At 40.0% G+C, this 16,566-nt stretch overlaps 1 protein-coding gene across 4 annotated transcripts in view; it reads right to left on the bottom strand.

Annotated features, from left to right (window-relative positions):
• The window catches only part of TRIM2 (tripartite motif containing 2), a 117,835-nt gene that overhangs the window by 37,166 nt on the left and 64,103 nt on the right, over positions 1-16,566 (bottom strand). For all 4 annotated transcript variants that reach the window (XM_044384378.3, XM_026499497.4, XM_026499498.4 and 1 more), the window contains exons 3-5: positions 15,084-15,321; positions 1,526-1,677; positions 198-378 (exon numbers count right to left, since the gene is read on the bottom strand). In XM_044384378.3, the coding sequence (XP_044240313.1) occupies positions 198-378; positions 1,526-1,677; positions 15,084-15,321 (571 nt within the window). The remainder of the gene's footprint in view (positions 1-197; positions 379-1,525; positions 1,678-15,083; positions 15,322-16,566) is intronic.

The following is a 16,566-nucleotide window of genomic DNA, read 5'->3' as shown; positions in this document are numbered from 1 at the left end:
CCCCCCTCTGCTGTTTCTCTCTCTCACAAATAAATAAATACATCTTAAAAAAAGAAAACTGTTTACTATGCAACAATGACACTTCAGGACCCATCTGAGTCCCCTTTGCTGGTATCGGAACACAGTAAGCTAGGGCAGTGAAGTGCCAGGATACTGTGTCTCTTACAGGGTGTCTGTAGGAATGGCTGGAATCTTACTTTATGTTTGAGGCCATAGTTGACTTCCAGTTCCATAAGCAGCACACTTTTGCGCACGTTCAGAGTCTTCTGGAGCTCGTCAAAGGTAGAATGGATGTCATCCACAATGCTGGCCTTTTGGTTGGTTAACTGGTGAATGATTTCTGAGATGAACTGAAGGGCAGAATCTATTTCTGGGAGCCTGGAGGACAGTTGTTAAAGATCATTATTTAACATCAACCCAGAAATAGTGAACCATCTATCTAAACACTATGTTTTGTCAAAAAACATTTTTTTTGCCTTTCATCATCTTCAAAAAGTAATAACTGAAGAACAGAATGAATAAGACACGACATAATTACTGCCTTTGAGAGAAGAGACTTTGAGGGTCCACGTCTGCTTCATCTAATCAATTATCTAATTTTAATAATTGATAGCACAAAGCCTTGAGGCTCTCTGAACACCATGGCTTCTCCTCACTCTGAAGCAAGCTTTCTCAGACTTGACACTATAATATTGTAGGCCACATGCGTCTTTGCTGCAGGCGACTATCCCGGATGTCTTCTGCCAGATGCCAACAGCACCCCCACACACAATTGCGACACCAGACTGTCTCCAGGCATTGCCAAATGTCTCCCAGGAATATAACTGCCCACAATTGAGAACCACTGTCCTAAATATACAGCTGTATCTTTTCGCCTAATCATATGAAAAACTTATCCAGACTCCGAGTTTCCTGGAAATGTTTTGCAAGTTTCCAAGTTCCTTTAATTATTATGGAATAACCACACTTTTCTCACTACAACTACTGGTGACGATTTATTTTCAGCTGGTTGTCTATTTCCTCTCTTTGGTCTTTCTCATGGATCACACAGCTACTCTGTCCCCTCATTTCCATGCCAAAGAGAAAGCCTGGAAGCAGCAAAACAGAAGGAAAATTGAGCAATCACTGGTCAGTACCACTTTGCTGGGCTCAGAGACAAGCCAGTGACAGTCAACACCATGGTCCTGTATATGTCAAGAAGAGCAGCAAAGAAAAGCTCCTCAGAGAGCCTGACTTCAGGCATGAATTTCAGAGATCTCCTGAGAGCATTTCCCTCGAATGTATTTTATTCATTTAATCATTCAAAGGTACTAAAATAAAAATGCCACCACTCACGACATAAGGAGGCTGGAATTTTACCAAGGGGCAAGGGATGACCCTTATCGCTCACTAGTTTCTGACTACAGACACACCATCAAAGGAGAATTTATTTAGGTAGCATGAACCTATTATCCCCCTGAGGCAAGAGATCGGGAGGCCAAGCCTCACGCACAGCCAGTCGGGAGTCTGGGGGAGGCGTGCGCACCTTTTGTTGACGGCGTCCAGCTGGACCTGGAGAGAGGCCTTGTGTTGCTCCACCACGTCCTTGAGGGGGACCGTGGGGTGTTCCGCATGCTCCCCCTCAGTGCACTCCCGACACATGGCAGTCTCGCAGGACTGGCAGTAAAAGTCCATCACCTGAGGGTAACACAAAAACAATGCCAGGTTCAATGCCACTGACCGAGGGCTTCCGATGCACGAAGCCTTTAGCAGGCATTCTCTCATGGAGTTCTCAGGGCTCTCCCGGGATGTAGGTAGTATGTCCAGTGTCAGAGAAGAAAAGGAAAGGATAAACTGCTGTGCCAGGTCTCAAACAGGGGTGGGTCAGACCCCAAAGCTGCTGCCGTCGTCACAAAACCAGCTTTTCTGTGGCTATGGCCCTAGAGCAGAACAGTGTGGGGCCGTGATGCTCAACTTTTTGATCTTAGGACACTTTTCCACTCTCTATAAATTATTGAGGACGCTAAAGTGCTTTTATGTGTGTGACTTGTATCTATAGATATTAATGGGAAAAATTGAAACAGAAAAATTTTAAATATTTATTTATTAAAAGCAATAATAAGCCCATTGAACGTGAACGTGAATAATATAATTCATGAAAGATAACTCTATTTTGCAAAACAAAAAAAAATGTCGTGAGAAGAATGGCATTGTTTTCCATTTCTAAAGTTTTCTTCAGCGTCTGACTTAATAGAAGACAGCTGGATTCTCATATCTGCTTCTGCATTCAGTCTGCTGTGACCACACAGATCATATTGTCTCTGGAAAATTGCACTGTACACTCTTGAGAGAATGAGAGTCAAGAAAGCATATAATGTCTTAGTATTATTACATATAGTTTTGATCTTGTGGACTCCGCTCCCCCCAAAGGGTCTTGGGACCCATGAGGGTTCCTGGACCACACTTTGAGAACTGATACTCTTTCTGTAAGAGATAAGCAGTACTGAGCAATTTGTATTCTGGCTCTACCACTTAGGTAACCTCACCGTGTCTCAAGTTTTCCTTTGTCAAATGGAGACAGTAATAGTAACCTACTTCACAGGGCTGCTATGAGAATTCAGTAGGTTAAGATGCACGAAGAACTCAGATGATGCTTGGTACTGGCAAAAGGGAGCAGCAGCGATGATGATGATGATGATGATGATGATGATGATGATGATGATATCATCTGCTCACATGAAAATAACCACCTTATCCTGATACGATGAACCGTCAGTAACAATATAACATAAAACCTGAAAGTCAGTTTCCCGGTGAAGGTATTCCCTTATTCTCTCAGCTGAAAATAACTTCTTCCAATTTTGAATTCCCAAAGGACTTCTTGGAGGGCTCTTTATCTTGAAGTATAACACACATACAGAAAATGGCATAAGTCTTACTAAAGATTAGTAGATTTTCACAAAGTGAATGCTCCCACCAAAGCACTTTTATTTATACCCCATTTTATGAAATATTTATAAGATTTTAAGTTCCTGAGCACAGAAACTCTCTTATCCAGAGCCTAAGTAATTGCTTGCACAAAGTAAGTATTCAAAAACTGCTCAATGAATGAACTGTATGCTGTCTATAAGAGTCTCATTTTAGAGTCAAAGACACAAATAGATTGAAATTACAAGGATGGAAAATGAAATTCCATGCAAATAGCAATCAAAAGAGAATGAGAGTGGGATGCCTGGGTGGCCAGGTCGGTTAAACGTCTTGATTTCAGCTCAGGTCATGATCTTAGGGTTGTGAGTGGAGCCCCAGGTCGGAGGGCTCTACACTAGGTGTGGAGTCTGCTTAAGATTCTCACTCTTTCCCTCTTCTTCTGCCCCTCCCTGCCCCCACTCTCTCTCCCTCTCTAAACAACAACAACAACAACAACAGAGAAAGAGAGAGAACTGGAGTGGCTATCCTAAAATCAGACAAAATAGACTTTAAGACAAAAATTGTTACAACAGATAAAGAAGGACATTATATAATGATTAGATGATAAATTCATCAAGAAGATAGAATAATTACAAGAAATTTGTATCCAACAACAGAGCCCCAAAATATATGAGGCAAAAACTGACAGAATTGGAGGGAGAAATGAATAGTTCAACAGTAGCGGGAGATTTCAAACCCCACTGTCATTAATGATAGAACACTTAAATGGACGATCAATAAAGAAATACAGAATTTGAACACTATAAACTAACGAGGCCTAACAGACATATATTCTATAACAGAATATGCATTTTTGTCAAGTACACATGGAAAGTTCTCCAGAATAGACCAATATTGGGTCACAAAAATCTTGATAAATTTAAAAAGATTAAAGTCATACAAGTATCTTCTCTGGCCACAATGGAATTAAATTAGAAATCTATACCAGAAGGGAATCTGGAAAATTAAATAACATACTCTTGAACAATGAGTCAAAGAAGAAATCACAAGGGAAATTAGAATACACTTTTGAAATGAGTAAAATGAAAACCCAATATACCAAAACTTACGAGAGACAGCACTCAGAGCAGAATTTTAGTTATAAATGCCTACTTTAAAAAGAAGAAAGATCTCAAATCAATAGTCTTAAGTTTCAACTTAAAGAACTAGAAAAAGAAGAACAAATTAAAACCAAAGCAAGAAGAAGAAAGAAAATAATAAAGATGAAAATGGAGATAAATAAAATAGAAAATAGAAACACAGTAAAGAGAATCAATGAAACCAAAAGTAGGTTCTTTGTAAAGATCAACAACGTTGAGAAACAGGATACTAGGGACAGTTGTATGCCAATGAATTGAATAACAGAGATAAAATGGACAAATTCTTAGAAACACACAAACTACCAAAACTGACCCAAAGAAGAAACAGAAAACCTGAACAGACCTATAATAGGATATTGAATCAGTATTCAAAAAACTTCCAACAAAGAAAAGTCCAGGACCAGATGTCTTCACTGATGAATTCTACCAAACATTTAAAGAAGAAATAAAACCAAGCCTTTCAAACTCTTCAAAAAATAAAAGAGGAGGGAACATATCCTAATTTATTCTATGAGGCCAGCAACCCCAACACCAAAGCCAAAGACATTGCAAGAAAAGAAGAGTTCAGGGGTGCCTGGGTGGCTCAGTCGTTAAGCGTCTGCCTTCGGCTCAGGGCGTGATCCCGGGATTCTGGGATCGCGCCCCACATCGGGCTCCTCCACTACGAGCATGCTTCTTCCTCTCCCACTCCCCCTGCTTGTGTTCCCTCTCTCACTGGCTGTCTCTCTCTGTCAAATAAATAAATAAAATCTTTAAAAAAAAAAAAAAAAAGAAAAGAAGAGTTCATATCCCTTATGAATATAGAGGCAAAAATCCTTAACAAAATACTAGTAAACTGAATCAAGTTGCATATTAAAAGGATTATACAGTATGCGCGAGTGGAGTTTATCCCAGGACTGCAAAGGTGGTTCACATACAAAAATCAGTATATGTAATAAACCACATTAATAGAATAAAGTGTGGGGGGGGAATCCACACGGTCATCTCAATTGATGCAGAAAAAACATTTGACAATATCCAACACCATTTCATGATAAAAACACTTACCAAACTATAAATAGAAAAATACTTCCTCAACTTGATAAGAGGTTTCTACAAAAATCCTATAGCTAACATCATACCTTATGGAGACCCTTAAGATAAGGAACAAGACGAGGATGTCCACTCTTGCCATTTCTATTCAGCAATGTACTAAAAGTTCTAGCCAGTGTATTTAGGAAAGAAAAAGCAATAAAATGCACACAATTTGGAAAGGAAGAAGTAAGAATTTCTCTATTCAAAGATGATATGATTTTATATAGAGAAAGCCCTAAAGAATACATCCCCCACCCCCAACACACAAACCTATTAGGACTAATACATGAATTCAGCAAAGCTGTAGGATAAAAGATCAGCAAACAAAAATCACTCGTATTTCTATACACTAGCAATGAACAATCCGAAAATGAAATCAAGAAAATAATTCCATTTGTACTAGCATCAAAAAGAATAGCAAATACTTCATAATAATTTAACCAAGAAGGTATAAGACTAGTACACTGAAAACTACAAAACATTGCTGAAAGAAATTAAAGAATACCTAAATAATGGAAATTAATGGAAAGATAGTCCATGCTCATGAATTGGAAGATTTAAAATTGTTAAGAGGGCAACGTTCCCAAAATTGATCTATTGATTTAGTGAAATATCTATCAAAATTTAAGCATCCTTTTTCACAGAAGTGAGAAAGCTGTTCCTAAAATTCAGATGGAATTACACGGAACCCTGAATAGCCAAAGCAATCTCGAAAAAAATCCCCCAATTGGAAGATTCAGACTTCCCAGTTTCAAAACTTAGTACCAAGCTAGAGTAATCAAAATACTATGTTACTGACATAAGAATAGACATACAGAACAATGGACTAGAATTGTGAATCCAGAAATAAAACCATATGTCTATGGTCAACTGATACGTGACAAGGGTGCCAAGACCACAACTGGAGAAAAAGAATAGTCTTTTCAACAAAAGATACCAACACACCTGGATATCCACATATAAAAGAATGAAGTGGAACCCTTACCTTACTCTATATACAAAAATTATCTCAAAATAGATGAATGTCCTAAACATATAAGCTGAAACTATAAAACTCCTAGAAAAAAAATAGCAGTAAATCTTTACAACTTTTGATTTGGCAATGGTTTTCTAGATAGACACCAACAGCAACAACAACAAATTGATAAATTGTACTTCATCAAAATAAAATTTTGTGCATCAAAGGCACTATCAAGATACCATCAGGAAAGTGAAAAGAGGGGCACCTGGCTGGTTCAGTCAGCAGAGCATGTGACTCTCCACCTAGGGCTTGTGAGTTGGAGCCCCATGTTGGGTGTAGAGACTGCTTAAAAATAAAAGCTTAAAAAAAAAAGTAAGTAAAAAGAATAGGAAAAAATATTTGCTAGCTGTATATCTGATAAGGATGAGGTATCCAGAACATATAAAGAATCCCTACAACTCAAGAACCCAAACCAAAAATTGGCAAAGGACTTGAATAGACATTTCTCCAAAGAAAATACACAAATGGCCAATTTGCACAAAAAAAATATGCTCCACATTATTAGTCACTAAGGAAATCCAAATTGAAACCACAATGAGATACTCCACACCACCTAGGATGGCTAGACCCAAAAGGTCAGATAATTACAAGTGTTGGTGAAAATGTGGAAAAATCAGAACTCTCATACTTTGCTGGTGGGAAGGTAAAATGGTGCAGTCACTGGGAAAACAATTTGGTGGCTCCTCAAAAGTTTAATACAGAATTACCACGTGACCCAGGAATTCCACTCCTAGGTATATACCCAAGAGAACTGAAAACATACATCCAGGCAAAAACTCGTACATGAATGTTCGTAGCATTATTCATAATAGCCCCAAAGTGGGAACAACCCAAATATCCAACAACTGATGAAGGAACAAATTGTGGTATATCCAGACAATGGAATATTATTTAGCCATAAAAAGGCACAAAGTTCAATATGCTACAATACAGATGAACTTTGAAAACATTATGCTAAGTGATAGAAGCCAGACTCAAAAGGGCACATAATTTATGATCTATTTATATCAAATGTCTATAATGGACAAATCCCTAGAGACGGAATGCAGACTGGTGGTTGCCAGGGGTTAGGGGTAACAGGGAATGGGAGTGGCATGATGAAAAAATTCTGGAATTAGTGGTGATATTTGCACAACCTCTTGAATATACTAAAAACCACTGAATAGTATACTTTTATTTTTTTAAATTATTATTATTATTTTTTTTTAGAGAGGGAGAGAAAGCACGAGCAAGAGGGTGGGAAGGGGCAGAGGGCGAGAGAGAATCTTAAGCAGGCTCCATGCCCAGGGTGGAGCCTGATGTGGGGCTCAATCTCAGGACCCTGAGATCATGACCTGACCAAAATCAAGAATCTGGATGCTTAGCCGACTGAGCTACCCAGGCGCCCTGAATTGTATACTTTTAAATGGTTAAAGTGTTTAATTTTACATTATGTGAATTTTCCCTTAATTTAAAAAAAATGCATCTTTGAAGAGAGAGCAGCATATCTGGGTAATTGTCCCTGGTTTCGTCTCCTAAGTGTTTCTTGGAAACCAAGGCCCTAAAATCAGTCTGAAGTGTGAACAACCCGTCATTCTCAAATGCTTGTGCTCGGGTTCTGGCAGCTTTGACTCCAGCTGAGAGTTCATTGTGTGAAGCATGGGACTCAGCTGGGTTCATCCATGTCAAGTGAGACGATGTTGGTGCTCCCAGGGGCGGATGGGCCAGAGGCCAGGACTAGCTTTTTTTGTTGACGGGTAGTCACCATTGGTGCAGATGACGAGGCAAGAAGTATGCATTACTAACATGCTGGAAAGTGTGGTCAGGGCCTTGCAGCCGCCCTGAGGCTCGTGGAAGTGGGGACTTGTCAGCGGTAGGGCATTCTTAATGAGGATCTCCTTTGCACCTCTCGACGCCCTCGTTAGTAAGGCGCCTAAGCAAGCCATAACAGGGTTTAATGATCATTTGTGTTCCCGGGACCGCGAGCATGAGCTCAAACGTCTGCTTTATAGGCAAAGAACCTCTTAAATCACTGACCATTATTCCCATTTTTTTTTGTATTTGGACAATGCAGCCATGGCAGTTTAATTAGAAGACAGAGAGTGTCACAGCACTTAAAGTAAATGACAGGCTTTCATCCACATGTGCTAATCAGCACCAGGCAGTTTATGAGGACAACATCCTGCTTTATTGTTAATTACCTGATTTTATTAACCTTCAGACGCTTGAATTGTTTTTAAAGATTTACCCATGGCAATTAACTGCAGCAATTTATCTGCAATATTGCATGTCTTTGACTTGAATATGCAATGAGGACCCTGTTTCAAAGCAGCAGCAGTGAACTCCTACAATCCATGATGGAACAATAGAATGATTCAAGACACACGCTGTTAATTTCCAAGGCCTCGTGCTGGTTTATAAATTTTATGATTCCAGCATAGAGACAGCACTCAAAACATGCTTTAAATAGCATCATCTACCTCAAGGAAGTTCAAACTCTACATAGATTTAATTTTTAGTGGATTTGATGTGATGAGTTTGGTAGAGAGACAAGGCGAAGTTTTAACCTAAAGGATTCTTTAACTTTGATGGAATCAGCATCTCTAAGAGACATTCTGCTTAGCAGTGTGGCATCAAGCAGCACAGAATACCCTTCTCCTTTCCATACTGCGTATACAGGGTCGTCTTACTAATTAAAAACAGAAGTCTATAGAAACACACAAGCATACTCACATATTGGCATAAATGTCACTTGTTACCAAAACATCAGTTTCAATGGCTACCCAATAATCAGTTATATAGACTTAACCATAATTTAACCATTTCCCTAATATTGCACATTCAGATTATTTCCAATTTTACTAGAACATAAAATTTTCAATGAACATTCTTCTATCTTCATTCTCTTCTCCAGCTATTTCCTTAGAAATATTTCTATTAGTGGAATAGAAACTGAATTAAAGGATAGGAAGTTGTGTAAAACACTCATTACAGTTTGACAAATTGACATAAACTTTCTGCAGAGCAATTTACGCTCCCACCCACGGCCTACGAAATTGTCTCCCCATATTCTCATCAGCACTTTCTATTATCTTTAAAACCTGTAGCTAATTTGAAAGATGTAATTATTTGTGAAGTCTGACATTTTTTCTCATACTGTAATTAGCCATTTTATAGACTCTGTGAATTTTCTGGGTTCTTTATACCCATTTTCTTTTGTGATGTTCATAATTTTCCTTAATTCTTAATTCTTACATAGTAAGAATTTGCTGGGGCATTTTAGTTAAGAATTTTACAGTTCCTTTCAGGGCACCTGGGTGGCTCAGGTCATGATCTCAGAGTCCTGGGGTCAAGCCCCAGGTCTGCTTGTCTTTTTCCCCTGCCCTCCCATGCTCTCCCTCTCTCTCTCTCACTCTTAAATAAATACATAAAATCTTTATTTAAAAAAGAATTTTACAGTTACATTCATAAACTGATTAATAGTTTTCTTCTGTCTTCACTAGATTTTGGTATTAGGGTTATGAGCGTATCTAGAGTGAATCAGGGAGCTTTCTATTCTTTTCTTATGATGCAGAATTTACATCTTATGGATCATACTTGTTTAATACAGGTTTGAAGGAATTCAGTTTTAAATTACGTTTTACCAAGAAAAACAAAAGATAAAATGAATTTATGGGACTTCATCAAGATTAAAAGTTTCTGCACATCCAAGGAAACAGTCAGAAAAACTAAGAGGCAGCCCACGGAATGGGAGAATATATTTGCAAATGACACTACAGATAAAGGACTGGTATCCAAGATCTACAAAGAACTTCTCAAACTCAATACACGAGAAACAAATAAACAAATCAAAAAATGGGCAGAAGATATGAACAGACACTTTTCCAATGAAGACATACAAATGGCTAACAGACACATGAAAAAATGTTCAAAATCATTAGCCATCAAGGAAATTCAAATCAAAACCACACTGAGATACCACCTTACGCCAGTTAGAATGGCAAAAACAGACAAGGCAAGAAACAACAATTGTTGGAGAGGATGTGGAGAAAGGGGATCCCTCCTACATTGTTGGTGGGAATGCAAGTTGGTACAGCCACTCTGGAAAACCGTGTGGAGGTCCCTTAAAAAGTTAAAAATTGAGCTACCCTATGATCCAGCCATTGCACTACTGGGTGTTTACCCCAAAGATACAGACGTAGTGAAGAGAAGGGCCATATGCACCCCAATGTTCATAGCAGCAATGTCCACAATAGCTAAATCGTGGAAGGAGCCGAGATGCCCTGCAACAGATGACTGGATTAAGAAGTTGTGGTCCATATATACAATGGAATATTACTCAGCAATCAGAAAGAATGAGTTCTCAACATTTGCTACAACATGGACGGCACTGGAGGAGATAATGCTTAGTGAAATAAGTCAAGCAGAGAAAGACAACTATCATATGATTTCTCTCATCTATGGAACATAAGAACTAGAATGATCAGTAGGGGAAGAAAGGGATAAAGAAAGGGGGGGTAATCAGAAGGGGGAATGAAACACGAGAGACTATGGACTATGAGAAACAAACTGAGGGCTACAGAGGGGAGGGGGGTGGGGGAATGGGATAGACCGGTGATGGGTAGTAAGGAGGGCACATATTGCATGGTGCACTGGGTGTTATACACAACTAATGAATCATCGAGCCTTACATCGAAAACCGGGGATGTACTGTATGGTGACTAACATAATATAATAAAAAATCATTATTAAAATAAAATAAAAAAAAATTACATTTTACCAGTTTCTTTCAAAATTATCAGTCTACTCAGGTTTTCTTGATCATTTTCAATTTCCTAGATAATCATCCATTTCATTCAGACTTTCGGTATATTAGCCTTTAGCACATAGCATTGACTTACTCATTCTAAAATATTCCCTTTAGGGTGGCTGGATGGCTCAGTTGGTTAAACATCTGTCTATTGGTTTCCACTCAGGTCATGATCCTGGGGCCTGGGATTGAGTCCCGCATCGGGCTCTGCACTCAGCAGGGAGTCTACTTGAGGATTCTCTCTCCCTCTGCCCCTCCCCCTGCTCACATACTCTCTCTCTCTCACAAAAATAAATAAATCTTAAAAAAAATTCCTTTTACCTGTACTGATATCTCTTTATTAGACCTAATTTGATATATTTACATTTCCCTTTTGTTGTTTTTTCAGCTGTCAAGTGATTTCATTAATTTAAAAAAATAAGCTCTTAGATTTATTAATTCGATTGTTTTATTATTTTCAAACTAAGTTTATCTTTATTATTTTCTTATTCTTGGGTTCCATATGTTTACTTTGTTGTTTTCTCTAACTTTTTGAATTGAACTTTTTTTTTTTTAAAGAATTTATTTATTTATTTGACAGAGAGAGACAGCCAGCGAGAGAGGGAACACAAGCAGGGGGAGTGGGAGAGGAAGAAGCAGGCTCATAGCAGAAGAGCCCGATGTGGGGCTCAATCCCATAAGGCCAGGATCACGCCCTGAGCCGAAGGCAGATGCCTAATGACTGTGCCACCCAGGCGCCCCTGAACTCTTTTTAAATAAGGAAAATAAACCTATAAAATTTCCTGAGTACAGATTTAACTTTACCCTATACATTCAATAGATGAGGTTTTCACTTTCAGTATGCTGTAAATAATCTAATGTTGCAGTTTTTTTATTAAATAATTATGAGCTTTTAATAAAGATCTAGGGTTTTTCTATAATGGATGTTACTAATGCAATTTTAGTGCATTGTGGTATAGGAACTTGGTCTACACAAAGGGGAAAAAAATGATGTTTTTCTTGTGACCTAGTGTATGACCAATAATAATGGCTCAAATTCTCACAATTTTAATAGCTTAGTTGAACATATTTTTTAGCATATGCTTTTTTATTTGTGGGAGGCAGATTCTGAAGTGAAAGAGTCCTCTCTTCTCTAAAATTCATCCTCTCTTCTCCAGGCCCATTGATGCCATTCTCCCACCCCTTAGCGTCTCTTATTTGGATAACTCAACAAACTCAAAGTTGATGTTGCAGCCTTCCATCTCTGCTACTCCATAAGGCCAAGAAAATACCCATCTCCTACTTAAAAGGTTTTCATGTTTCCCTACTGCATATGAAATTTCAGTCAAACATTTTCTCCATGATATTCATAGCTCCCCAATCTCTCCCCAGTTATCTTGCCAGGCTCCTCCCAGTATCCTTCAGCTCATCTATGCTCCTGCCTCCAGCGCCCATCTCCATGCTCTCACTGCACTGAGCTACAAGCTCTTTCCTGAATTCATGACACTCTTACCTTTACTCATTGATGTAATCTTTACAGTTGTCAATATTTTTCATTCTACGCAATTGCTCTCAACATCCCAAATTTAGACCGGTGTCTACAGTAGGTCTCCTAATGTTCCTAAAACTTGACTCCTCTATCAAGTCAGATTTCCAGAGAGCTCCATGCCTGGACTAACTTCAAGACAACTCATGTAGCTGCCAGACATGCCCTCACAGACTAGTATGTAGAATGTGAGCTCTAGGAAGAGACAGCCTCAGCAAGAGTCAGTGTGAGAGATGGTCACAAGAAGAATCCTCAAACTCATTGAAGGCACCTTTTAAAGTTCCTTTTACAAAACTTACATGGTAATTATCCCTTGGAGAACAGTGCACAGGAAACCACGGCTACTGACAGCCTGATGTGCTTTCAATTAAATAATTCAAGATATATAATCCACAATGTCTCTCTTATTTTGGCTACCCAAAAGCTCAGGATTTTATTGCTTCCTGGTCTAGCTTGTATGCTGTGTCAGTCAGCTCTGGGACTTAAACTGTTCAAACTTCAGTTTCTTCATCTATAAAAAGAAGGTAACTAAAAATAAATAAATAGATAGATAAATACATAAGTAAATAAATACATAAATAAGAAGAAGGTAACTAATACCCACTTTGCAGAGTGGTGTGTACAAAGTCAAGCATGGTGTCTGGCACATTCGTTCAACAAATATCTACTGATGGATAGTCAGAAGACTGACTTCTAAGAGACTGAATTCACAAATGGACACAAGCCAGATCATGCATAAAAAACAGAACTGTCCGGGAAAGCAACCCCTTTATCTACAATAAACAAGGCAGGAAACCAGCCTACTACTTCCTACTTGTAGGAAGTCAGACTTCTATCTCTACTAACAATCCAAAAATCTAAACAATAACATCTATGACAATTGGCCCCATGTGGCTAGGAACTGATTACTGGGAGCTTCTCTAGTTTTTGTCTCCACTTCCACTTAATATCAACCAGAGAAAGCCAAATATGTACTCCTAGCCAATCACAGAAGAAGCCCCACTTCTAGTTAGCCTGCCTCCAGCTTCCCCGTGCCAACAGCCTCCAATCAGAGCATCCCTAAAGCCTGCCGTTTGTCTACTGTGGAGCTTCCCCATTCCTCTGCCTGCCTTTGAGTCTCTGCCAAAACATAAGTGATAGTGGCTGACTCCTTGTGAGAGCAGGCTCAGAATAAATAGCCTCTGTTTATTTCTACATTTCCATGTATAAGATGCTGTGCGTAGTGCTAGGAATATAATGGTGAACATGGTCCCTGCCCTTCTAGAGTTCATTTTCTAAAAGTAAAGCCAGAAGATCAATTGGCCAAGAAATACACAGATGGAGGCAAGCAGAGCCCAGTGAATGGCATGAAGGAAATCAAGAGAGTGATGTAATGGCTAGTAAGTGGGTGTCAGAGTGGTCTGCCTCAAATAGGCAGTTAGAGAAGACGGCTCTCTCTAGAAGAAATCTGAGCCGCAACATGAAGGATGAGCTGGAGCTAGCCACATAGACAGGGAACATGGAGCATTCGAGGCAGAAGGCTTAGAGAACAGTCAAGCCCCAAGGTGGGAAACTGCTTGGCAAGTTCTAGGCCAGTGAGGCTGCGGTATAGTGGGCAGAGAGCGTGGTATGAAATGAGGTGAAAAAGTAATAGTTGTGGCTAATAATTACTGCTTTGCTCTAACAATAATAATTGATAGCTTGCTTGACAGTGGCTTTATTACACCTGGGCCTTATATTATAAGCAGTTTCTAATATTTTTGAAGTGGCCTTTATAAAGAAAAGAACGAATAAAGTCACTGATAGGAAATAATTTTAGTAGCTAACATTTATCAAGAGCTTACTATAATGCTTTATAGGATTCAAACATTTAATTCTCCAAGTAATTCCATGTAGTAAGTAGTATTATTACTTGTTTTTTGCGGATGAGGAAGTGAGACACGGAGAGTTTAATAAACCTGGCAGAGCTGACACACGGAAGAAGTTGAAGGGCAGGAGTGGAATCAGGCAGTCAGAATCCAAAGCCAGTGCTCTTAGACAATGCTGTCCCATCAGGGGGCAGAGCTGTTGTGAATCAGTTATTTGGTGGTACACACAGGTCCTCCTAGGTTTCTAATAGTTATTATGCTTGCTCATAGCAAGAAATATGTTTGAAATTCATCCTCTATCACCTAGTATCAAGGCTTCACACATCTTTAAATTCTATTTATTATGAAGGATTAGGGCCTAATGGAGCATAAGAAAAATCTCCCTCGTAAGAAAAATAAAGAACTCTAATTAATTAACATTTTCATCATCACTCTCAATTTGCAGAATTTCTCTATTATTGAATTTTTATCCATAATTTACTCTACAGATGTTTATGTGGGTCAAAGAATACCCACTTTGCCAATAATTGTGGATTTGCTCTGCTGGGGAAACTAATCATAGGTGCTATTAGACCCAATGAAGATTGGTTTCATTATTTACATGAATTTGAGCAGAGCAAGTAAGCAGGGAAAATCGTCTGAGTGCTGCTAAAAGTATCTGTTAATTGCTCATTTGCCAGGTGGAGATCTGTGTTAGTGCATAATAACGTCTGACTGCCCAAAGCCCACCCGGATCCAAGCAGCTGCGCAGCCAGGCCGTGTCTGCGATGCACGCACTTACATTCCCATCGTGGTTTGGGCAAGAGAGGGGCTTTCCCGCAGCCACGGCGGTGACCGTCTCCAGGATGGAGGACTCCTCAACGTTGCTGCCCGGCGTTCGCTGCAGCACGTCCATCAGGTTCGTGATGAAGAAGTTGTTCTGGAGCGCGGCCACCCCCTTCTCGGGCAGGATGGAGGTCTGGCGGCACACGGGGCAGGAGAGGGTGAGACTGTGGGCGGGAATGTAGTTCTGCAGACACCTGTTGCGGAGGCAGAAGCAGGGGGACCGTCAGCAGAGGGGGCTTACCGGCTAGAGCAGGACCACCTCCTTTCGCAGGTGGGACACCTGTTCTCTGCACTTGTATGGACTCCTTTGCAGAAACTCCCTCTGGAGTCTCCTTTTCTAGGAAAATTAGATTTCCGCAACTAAGAGGTAAGGTGTACTCCCATGGGCGCTGTCAACTGATTAGGCCAATGGTTACGCTCAAGGAAAAGAATAACGTCATTGACGTCTATCTCCGTGGAGCCTTTCCCATGCTCGAGCAGCATCGGCCTCTCCAGGGAGCTTGGAAGAAGTGCAGAATCTTGCGTCCTGCTCCGGGCCTGCTTGAATTAGGTCCCCGGGGCGGGGGGGTTATATGCGCATTAAAGGTTGTGAAGCATTGGTCTAGAATGTCCAGGGTCATGTTCACAGATTTGTGGACTTTTACAACGGGGAGAAACGGGTCAGTTTTCTGTTAGCGTTGAAATGCTTTTTACATACAAAAGCATAAGCAGATCTCAGATGTTAAAAAGACATCCTGGTGAAAATGTTGTGTTTGAAGCAGGGATTAAACACCCAGAGTCACATCAACATGATCTCTCGTCGCCTCTCCTCAACAGGCAATTAATTAAATTAATTAATTAGCAAAATGCGTTGCTGCTAATGACTTACATATATGCTGCTCACCAGATTCAAAGGACTTGCAATAACCCTATGAAGTAGGTACTTTAGACACATGAAAGAACACAGGCAGGAAGAAGCAAAGTCGCTTGTTTTCAGAACTCGAGTGGACAAGGGCAGAGCAGGAGTTCAAACCCAGACAACCGGGCACCTGCCGTCTACATAACTGCTCTGCGTAATGTTTCCCTGTTGCTCCACCAAGCGGAATTCGAACCTCTGATCCAGCCTCATTCCCCTTATTTTGTACATAAGGAAACTGACCTCAAGGAGATTAATTGATTTTCTTAAGTCCCAGAAGTAGCTAGGGCTGAGTCAATACCAGAAACGAAACAGCTTTTGCCAAGCTCACGGAGGGCATCTACATCCAGACAATAGACATTTGTCACTCCTCTCCTCCTCAGCAGCACTCACCAAACTTGACCACTGCCTCCCAGCCGTCCTCTTTTGAAACTTCATCTTCCCTCGTTTGTGACAGCACACTTACTCGGTTCTCCTGTCTGCTCTATCTTTTCTACGGAGCCAGGACAGGCTCTGTCGTTAGCACCCTTCTCTCCCGGGGACA

This window comes from Ursus arctos, unplaced genomic scaffold, assembly GCF_023065955.2.
Source record: "Ursus arctos isolate Adak ecotype North America unplaced genomic scaffold, UrsArc2.0 scaffold_11, whole genome shotgun sequence".
In the NCBI taxonomy this organism is placed as follows: Eukaryota; Metazoa; Chordata; class Mammalia; order Carnivora; family Ursidae; genus Ursus; species Ursus arctos.
The sequence above is the reverse complement of the archived record's forward strand: the minus strand, read 5'-3'. Positions and strand labels throughout refer to the sequence as shown.